Source organism: Canis lupus, chromosome 1 (genome assembly GCF_011100685.1).
Source record: "Canis lupus familiaris isolate Mischka breed German Shepherd chromosome 1, alternate assembly UU_Cfam_GSD_1.0, whole genome shotgun sequence".
In the NCBI taxonomy this organism is placed as follows: Eukaryota; Metazoa; Chordata; class Mammalia; order Carnivora; family Canidae; genus Canis; species Canis lupus.
Genome location: NC_049222.1, coordinates 111,795,260 through 111,805,445, shown reverse-complemented (window position 1 = coordinate 111,805,445; position 10,186 = coordinate 111,795,260). Strand labels below are relative to the sequence as shown.

Genomic DNA, 10,186 nt, shown 5'->3' with positions numbered 1-10,186 from the left:
CCTCACATCTTAAGTCTTCCAGGCCATGGATATGGCATAGCTCTATTGAGATTTTTTATTTCATCAGTGATTTTTGTTTTTCAGTACCAGATTTTGCCTGTGTGTTGTTAGACCTATACTTAAGTATTTCCTGAAATTGTTTTGTTCTTTGTAACTTCTATGTATATGTGGCCCGCAAAATGTCTATTGTCTGCAAAGTTATTTCTTCTAATCCAATCTGTTTTTTTTTTTTTTTTGTCTGTTTTTCTTTTTTATTGTACTGTCTGGGCCTTTCAAAGAGCTGTTGAATGGGAGTGTTGAGAGCAGTCATCTTTGCCTTTCTCTTTCTTTCTTTAATTTTATTTAAATCCAAGTTAGTTCACATATAGTGTATTATTAGTTTTAGGGATAGAATTTATTGATTCATCAGTTGCATCTAATGCCCAATACTCATTACATCGAATCAGTCTGCCTTTCTCTTAAGAGAAAGCATTTGGTCTTTTAAGTGTTATATTAACTGTAGGTTTTGCAGATGCCTTTTCCAAACTTAAGAAAGTCCTTCTATCCTTAATTTGCTGAATTTTTGTATCATGAATAGATATTAAATTTTCTCAAGTGATTTTTCTGTATCTATTATGATCACATAGTTTTTCTTCTATAGTCTATTACTATGGTAAATTACATTAGTTTTCAAATGTTGGAACAGTATTGCATTCCTGAGATAAACCCACTTGATCATGGGGTATTTTACTTTTAAAATATTGTATTCTACTTGTTAATAGTAATTGTTGAGGAATTCTGCATGTGTGTTTACGAGGGATTCTGGCCTGTAGTCTTTCTTAAAGTAATGTCATTTTCTCTTTTTGGTAATAAGGTAGTGCTGGCCTCATAAAATGTGTTGAGAAGTGTTCTCTTCATTTCTATTTTCTCAAAGTGTTTGTGTAGATTTTATCTTATTTTTTTTTATTTTTATTTATTTATGATAGTCACAGAGAGAGAGAGAGAGAGAGAGAGAGAGAGAGAGGCAGAGACACAGGCAGAGGGAGAAGCAGGCTCCATGCACCGGGAGCCCGACGTGGGATTCGATTCCGGGTCTCCAGGATCGCGCCCTGGGCCAAAGGCAGGCGCCAAACCGCTGCACCACCCAGGGATCCCTGTTTGTGTAGATTTTAAAAAAATATTTTATTTATTTATGAGAGACACACAGAGAGAGAGGCAGAAACATAGGCAGAGGGAGAAGCAGGGTCCCTGTGGGGGAGACCGATGTGTGACTCAATCCCAGGACCCCGGGATCACGAACTGAGTCAAAGGCAGGTGCTTAACCACTGAGCCACCCAGGTACCTCTGGGTTTTTTTCCCCCTTAAATGTTAGTAGTATATAAGCAGTCTAGGCCCGGTTTTGTTGTTTTAGAAGTTTGTAAAATGTGAATTCAATGTCATTAATGGATTCAGGAATACTCTGGTTGTCTATTCTTTTTTAAAAGATTTTATTTATTTGAGAGAGAGAAAGTGTGCACATGAACAATGGAGAGAGGGTGAGGGAGAAGCAGACTCCCTCTGGGGAGCTGGGCTTGGGGCTCCATGTGGGGCTCAATGTAGGGCTCAATCCCAGGATCCTGAGATCACCACCTGAACTGAAGGCAGATGCTTATTTGACTGAGCCATCCAGGCACCCCATTGGTTGTCAATTCTTGAATGAGTTTTGATAGGAATTTTGACAAGGAATTTGTTCATTTGATCTAAGTTGCCACATGTGGCAAAATACTATCATAACATTCTCTTACTATCCTTTTGATGTCTTTAGGATCTGTAATCATGTCTTTTAGTCCTGCCATTGGTAATTTCTTTTAGCCTCTTTTCAAAGTTTATTGCTTTTTTTTCTCTGGTGTGTTTCCTCTGTCAGTTTCATTGATTTCTGCTTCTTTTATTATTTTCTTCCTTCTGCTTGCTATAAGCTTCATTTTCTTTTCTTTTTTTTTTTTAACTTCCTATGGTAGAAGCTTAAATAATCGATTTAAGAGCCTTTTCCTTTTCAAAACAAGCATTTAATGCTCTAAATTTCCCTCTAAGCATGTCTTAGCTGCATCCCACAAGTTTTTTTTTTTAAGATTTTATTTAATTATTTGACATAGTGAGAGAGCACAAGCAGGGGGAACAGCAGACAGAGAGAGAGAGAGGGAGAAACAGGCTCCCCAGTGAGCAGGGAGCCCAACATGGGGCTTGACCCCAGGACCCAAGCCAAAAGCAGATGCTTAACTGACTGAGCCCACAAGTTCCCTTGTGACTTCCTTTCTGGTTATTTAATTTCCAGATTTGGGGGGTTTTCCTGTTCTTTTTAGAAGATTTTATTTATTTATTCATGACAGACACACAGAGAGAGACAGAGAGAGGCAGAGACACAGGCAGAGGGAGAAGCAGGCTCCACGCAAGGAGCCCAATGCGAGACTCAATCCCGGGACCTGGGGATCACGCCCTGAGCTGAAGGCAGATGCTCAACTGCTGAGCCACCCAAGCATCCCTTGGGATGACTTTTTATTGAAATATATCTTAGATACAGAAAAGTGTACAAATTATAAATATACAGCCCCATGAATTTTCAGGGTGTAAAATAACTTGTCTTATGGTTCTTTTTACTGAGGCACAATTTAAATTTATACATCTTAAGTATGGAGTTTGGTGAGTTTTGACAAATGGATACTCCTCTATAACCTGTATTCCTTAGAATGCTGAATACATCTTACAGCACATTCTACCTCTATCTCCCTTATTAAATGCTCTTTTGGGGGATCCCTGGGTGGCTCAGAAATTTAGCGCCTGCCTTCTGCCCAGGGCATGATCCTGGAGTCCGGGGATCGAGTCCCACATTGGGTTCCCTGCATGGAGCCTGCTTCTCCCTCTGCCTGTGTCTCTGCCTCTCTCTCTCTCTCTCTCTCTCTGTGTGTGTGTGTGTGTGTGTGTCTCACGAATAATAAATAAAATCTTTAAAAAATAAAAATAAAAAAATAAAAGTTCTTTTGGCAAACATCAGAATACCCCAGGATTTTGCATTTTGTCTATCCATCTAGGTGCCATGCTCCATCTATGAGGAATATTCTTGAGGTCTATTTTCACTGCACAGAAGCACAAATTAAAGGGTTTCTTAATCTTTACAAACAAACTCACAGAGAATAGTGCCAAGTGGATCCTACTGCCTTCACGCCTCCTGGAGACAGCTCACATAAGCAGAATAAACTAGCATGATTAAAGGATTACTTTAGAACATTGTGTGTGTGTGTGGGGGGGTGGATTTTAGAACATTGTTAATGTCTGATCTAGAGTTTCTGTGGCACTTGTATTTATTTATTGCTGTATAACAAATTATGCTTAAACTTACTGGCTTAAAATCACAAACATTTATTTACAGTTTCTATGCGCAAGGAATCTTGGAGCATGTTTCTGGGTGGCTCCGGCTCGGGATCTCATGAAATCCCTGTCAAGGAGCCGCCATAGCTGTAGTTTTCTGAGGTCTTGGTGGGGCTGAAAGGTCTGCTTCCAAGATAGGCTTATTCACATTGTTGTTGGCAAAATACCTCAGTTCCTCGCTAGCTATTTGGGGGTCTCAGTTCCTTGCCAAGTGGGCCTCTCTGCAGCCCTGTCTGAGTGACCTCAAAACGTGGCACCTGGTTTCCCCAAGAGCTAGTGGTCTAAGAGAATGGAAAGCAGAAGCCAGCATATGTTTTATGACCTAACCTTGGAAATGATGTAGCATCATTTCTGCCATATTTTGTTGGTTTCAGAGACCGATCCTGATACATTGTGGGAGGGGACCTTTATAGGGGTAAGGATGCCAGGGGGCAGGGATCACTGGGCACCATCTTGTATGTTGACTACCACAGTAGCTTTTGTACAGATATGAACCCACAAAACCTAAAAGATGACATTAACCATTCAGGTTTATCAGAAAATCCAGCCATATTAAGTGACCACAATGGTCATAGGGTTTTTACTCCCATGGGATGTGTCCACTGTGAGAATACATTTTCTAGGTTTTTCTTCTAGTTATAATGTTCATCAGTTGAATATTATACATTAGGACTTCACTGAAATAAAGGAGAATCCTCTCAAATTTAGCTTGTTTAATGTGTGTTTACTAGCTAAGGATATAAAGGTACCATCTCATGGATTCATTATTAGGACAGAGGAAGTATTTCCTTTTGCAAATGCATTCTTTTCATTTTTAAAAAAATATGTTATTTATTTATCCATGACAGACACACAGAGAGAGGCAGAGACACAGGTAGAGGGAAAAGCAAGCCCCACGCAAGGAGCCCAATGTGGGACTCAATCCCGGGACCTGGGGATCATGCCCTGAGCTGAAGGCAGATGCTCAACTGCTGAGCCACACAGGTGTCCCTTTCTTTTCACTTTTCTGAGGATGTCCTCTCTTTTTTTTCTGTGGAAACTCTTGGCATCACAGGATAATTCATCTGTAAACAACAAAGGACAGATTCAGCCTTTTCTAGCCATTTTTAGTTTATCTTATACAAATATGCAGGTGATATAATGTTTTAACTATGACTTTGTAGCTCTTATACACCTGCTGCAGAAAGAGGCAATCATTATTTAGGTGATTATTTTTATGAACAAGAAAGTAAAGTTTTCCTCTGCAAAATCTTTCTGGGACATCTTTTTATTGCTCTGTAGCCTTGTATTTCTATTTTGACCTCATACATTAGTTTTGGTATAACTGTAAATGAGTCTCCTTGGCCCTGAATGGGAAGGAGCCTAATCATTGCCTCTTTGTTTCTATAGACATGAAAAAACCAGTGATAAAGTCAAGCTGAACTCTTCACTGGTTCGAATAGGGTCTCTTGGAGTGATTGACCTGTGAAATATTTCTGTCTCTGAACAAACATTCACTTGTGTGCATTTTCACCTCTGAATCTTCTTTATCCTTCCAGGACTCAGGAATCAAAACAGAATACAGACTTTTCAAAAACTGGGATTAAGATACCTTTTACATGAAGATGTTAGATGCTGACAGATATGGGAACAATTCACAAGTAAATTAACCAGAAATCAAGACTCAGTAACAAATCTGCAAAGAAAGAAGTCCAAGTTGCCAAAACAAGGTGATTCCTCCTGTCAGATGCAGGCAGGAGAATCTGCTCAGGTTTCTGAAGACGAAACTATGTAATAAAGCTTCACGGGGAGAGTTCCAATATCAAAAGCCAAGAGTTTCCAAATAAGACCACCTGGGATTTCTGCAAGAAAATCTATCTGAGAGAGCCACACAACTATCAGAGTAGGTGTCATCAAGTTGATGTAAAAAATAAACCATATAAGTGTGACCATTACGTTATGACAAAGATCTCTCATCGTCATGATGATCAGGAAGTTCACAAAAGCAAGAAGTCTTATAGCCACAATAATTGTGGAAAAGACTTCATGAGGAAATCATGCCAACATACTATAACCCACTCAGAAGAGATGCACTATGTATGTAGTGAGTGTGGGGAGGACATCGGTGACAGCTCAGTGTTTTGCATTTGCCAGAACATTCATGAAGGGGACAAAGGTGGTGAGAATGATAAGTGTGATGGGGGCTTCAGTCAGAGCTCACACCTGCAAAATCATCAGGGGTCAGCACAGGAGAAAAGCCCTACAAATGTCAAGTATGTGCTAAGAGCTTCATCCAGGACTCCTGTATTCCCACTCGCGAGCCCCTCCGCCCAAGAGGGAATCTGTACAGGTGTGACGTGTGGGAAGGGCTCCAGTCATAGCCTAGATCTTAACATTCACTGTGTAGACAACACTGGAGAGAAATCCTCTAAACATGAGATGTATGATAAAGCCTTCAATTAGACACCACCACTTCAAGCCCATCAGAGATCCCACCCTGGAGATAAAACAAACAGATGGGAGGCATGCAACAGGCTAGTTCATCAGAATCCTGGTCCTCATCAGAGAGTTCACTCTGGAGAGAAAACACATAAATGTGAAATAGGTGGGAAGGACTTCAGCAAGGCTCAAATCTTCAAGCCCATCAGAAAATCCACACTGGAGAGAAGCCATATAAATGTGATGTGTGTGATAAGAACTTTAGCCGAATTCCCATCTTTAGGCCCATCAGAGTCCACACAGGAGAAAAGCCATTCAAATGTGACATATGTGGTAAGGGCTTCACTCAGATTTCACATCTTCAGGCCCATCAGAGAGTCCACACAGGAGAAAAGCCATACAAATGTGAGACATGTGGTAAGGGCTTTTGTCAGAGTTCAAATCTTCAGGAACATCAGAGAGTCCATACTGGAGAGAAACCCTACAAATGTGATGTGTGTGGGAAGGGCTTCAGTTGGAGCTCACATCTTCAAGCCCATCAGAGAGTCCATACAGGGGAGAAGCTCAACAAATGTGAAGAATGTGGGAAAGGCTTCATCAGGAACTCCTATCTTCATGTTCATCAAGGATCCACACGGGAGAGAAACCACATAAATGTGGCATGTGTGGTAAGAGCTTCAATCAGACCTCACATCTTCAAGCCCATTGGAGAGTCCACATGGGAGATAAACCCTACAAATGTTTTGACTGTACTAAGGGCTTTAGTAAAAGTTCATGTCTTCGAGTTCATCAGAGAGTCCATAATAGTGATAAATCCAGTTCATGTGATGAGTGTGATAAAAGTGTTCTTCAATTTGTAGACTTCACATTTTCTTCCAAAAATCCACACAGCAGAGAATATTTATAAAATATCATGTCTTAATAGTTCAAGAGTGAGCTGAACTTTTTTACAGTCATCTCAGTTCCATTGGAGGAAACCTATTTGTTGTGTGAATGTAGCCAGTGTTTCAAGCAGGAGTCAAAATTTCACAGTCCTCAAGACATAGAAACCCCATGAGAATGGTACAGTAAGTTTCAGTCAGAACCTTCACATCCAATCAAATTTACACAAGAGAGAGGCCTTAAAAGTGATAACTAATGTCAAGATGTTAGCAAAAGTATACTTGCGGACATGACAAACCCCATGTCCGCTAGAAGAGAAGCTCCATGGGGGCAGGAAGTTTGTTTACTGCTGAATGACCATGACCTCAAACCAGTTCTTAACAAACAGTAGATGCTCGGGAAATGCCTAATTTGGTGGCTAGGAAAACCTACAATAAATAAGACAAATACTTAAAAATTTTAAGGAGCTCAACCCTAGTCATAATCAGTTGTACCAGGAAATGGATTCATTATTAATTATTTTATTTGAGAGAGGATGAGTGGGGGGTAGGTGGGAGCAGGGGCAGAAGGAGAAGCAGACCGCCTACAGAGCAGCGAGCCTGACAAGGGGCTCGATCCCAGGGCCCTGAGATCATGACCTGAGCTGAAGACAGATGCTTAACAGACTGAGCTACCAGATGCCTGAGGGAAAAAATCTTGTAAGAAGCTTTAAAACAATTCAAGGAAGTGACCACTTAATAAAAATACATAAAATCTGGCAGCCCCGGTGGCACAGCGGTTTAGCGCCGCCTGCAGCCTGGGGCGTGATCTGGAGACCCTGGATCCAGTCCCACGTCAGGCTCTCTGCATGGAGCCTGCTTCTCCCTCTGCCTGTGTCTCTGCTTCTCTCTCTCTCTGCATCTCTATGAATAATAATAAAAAAAAATACATAAAATCATGCAATCTGCAATTTGAGTGTAAGATTTTTTTTGCAGTTGGCTCCTATCCTCTGCACGTCTTCACTTTTCCAGCAGTAATAAGCTGAGTTTTTATATTACCATTTAAGACTTTGTACATCATCAGTTATGTATAGTGTAAATCTCATTATATCTTTTGTGTCTTTTGTACCAGGAACAGACTGAATGAAAAAATATGTTTGTTTTTAACTCCATAAGATCATGAGAAAGGGGTGTGGAAAGAGTGGGAACATTATAGCATGCATTTTGGACAATGAAGAAAGCTATTAAGGCACAGAGCATTTTGGATACCACCCCACACTTCCCAGCTGCTTCAGTAGTTTCAAGTGTGCTTGGCTGAACAGTTTACTTCGGTGTATATTTACTGGAGAGAGGGAGAGAGAGAACAGTTTCTCACAATTTTTTTTTTTTTTTTTTTTGGCCCTTACCTTCCAGGACACTGAATAGTTAAGTTCCATGTTACTATCAAAAGTTCAAAGTGAGTAATGCTGTGCTTTGTCATTTCAAGATCCCAGGGTGGGATACTGGATCTCATGGCTGTTTATCAGGATGTTTTCAGTTGTAAGACATAGAAAGCCCAGTTCAAACGGAGACAAAAGGAGAATTTATTGGTGTGCATAATTAAAAAAAATATGGGTAGGATCAGATATAGGCCCAGTTGAAATTGGCTCTGGATCAAGTCTTCTGTCATTTTCTAACCTCTGCCCTTCTGGTTGAATTAGTTCTCACATTCATTTTTTTTTTCCCAACCTACTTTTAGGAAATTTATTTAAAGAATTGACACTCTATTAACTCTTCTAGCATACTCCCCTGTCTGTATACTTCTAAAGTAGTTGTTTTCTGAATCTCTTGTTGTTCGTTAGTTACCAGAGGTTTGGCATTTTCCTAAATATTCCATATCTAAATGATAATATCTGTAAGGTTACTGTGAATTATGATTTGCTATTTTTATCATGCATCTGTGTTCTGGAGTATCTTTTTCTTTTCTCCTGTGTAAATTAGGGTTTTTTTTTTTCTAAAAAATAATGCCTGAAATTTTTTTAAAGCAAAATAATTCAGAAAAGGCACTAATGCAATACTGCGGACATACATAAACAATACTGAACATTTTTAGGATATCTGTGTGTATGAATACAGATCTATTCAGGTTTACAAAACTAGAATAATATGCATTCTATGTTGTAACTAGATTTTCTTCACTCATTAATACATTGGGAACATTTTCCATCAATATTGATTTATAACATTTTAATTGTGTAATATTCCAGTAATGCAGACATATCATATTTTAACCAATTTCCTACTGATGAATGTTCAGTTTGTATCTTCTAAATGGTTCAGCAAATAATTAGAACAGTGATATCTATCTTCAAGTTCTTGTACTGTTATTTCCTTGGAAGAAGTTTCTAGAACTAGTGCTGTATCCGAAAATAGTAACTTTTAGATTTGGTGTATACTGGGCTGCTATATTCCCAAAATACACAAGACTGTTCATTTCTCTCAACCCTTACGAGTAAAGGACACACAATCTTGATGGGATAAATATGACCTCCTGGTATTCATCTTGCTTACCAGAAGAAAAGAAATCCTCTGTGGAAAAAGACACTAGACAGAGCCTCCACATATTTTTATGAGCAATGTCTGGCATTAAAATATAAATTCTTATGAGGAAAAATAATGATTAAATACCCAAAGAAAAAGATGGTTGTAACTGACCCATAGTGATCTAGAAATTGGATTTACCAAATATGGATTTTTAAATATCTTTTATTATGTTCATGAAGATGTGGACAATTTCACCAGAGAACTGAAATCTATTTTTAAAATACCATCAAACAGTTCTGGATTTGATAAATACAGTAACTCATTAAGAATTTAGTAGATGGGGGCAGCCCCGATGGCTCAGCGGTTTGGCGCCGCCTTCAGCCCAGGGCGTGATCCTGGAGACCCGGGATCGAGTCCCACCTCAGGCTCTCTGTGGGGTGCCTGCTTCTCCCTCTGTCTGTGTCTCTGCCTCACTCTCTCTCTCTCTGTCTCTATGAATAAATAAAATAAAATCTTTTTTTTAATAAAATAAAATCTTAAAAAAAAGAACTTAGAAGATGGACTTAAATTAGATATGGCTAATGCTGTTTATTCTCAAGTATTTTGCTCAGTAGACTGAGCAACTCCAGGGCAGACACCATGTTTTATTGTGTAATATCTATGCAGTGAATGTTTGTAGAAGTGATGAGGCTTCAGAGGATAGGATCCTTGCTGGAGAGAATGAGTTTTGGGAGCCCTTTGGGCAACACGTCCCATGAACAAGTCTTGCTTTTGAAAGTTAAATCAGACAACTGTTTTTTTTTTTTTAAGGTTTTATTTATTTATTCATGAGAGACACACACACACAGAGAGAGAGAGAGAGAGAGAGAGAGAGAAAGGCAGAGAGAGGTACAGGCAGAAGGAGAAGCAGGCTCCATGCAGGGAGTCCGAAATGGGACTCGATCCCGGGGCTCCAGGATCATGCCCCAGGGCTGAAGGCAGCACTAAACCGCTGAACCACCCAG

At 39.7% G+C, this 10,186-nt stretch overlaps 1 protein-coding gene and 1 pseudogene across 1 annotated transcript; both read left to right on the top strand.

Annotated features, from left to right (window-relative positions):
- Window positions 1-1,794: 1,794 nt before the first annotated feature.
- LOC119875925 lies at window positions 1,795-5,823 on the top strand (annotated as a pseudogene).
- A 62-nt stretch (window positions 5,824-5,885) lies between these two features.
- On the top strand, window positions 5,886-6,706 carry LOC119875924 (zinc finger protein 239-like). Its single transcript, XM_038525552.1, is given in 3 exon segments — window positions 5,886-5,914; window positions 6,083-6,420; window positions 6,423-6,706. Coding segments are annotated over 3 exon segments (651 nt in total).
- Window positions 6,707-10,186: the final 3,480 nt, after the last annotated feature.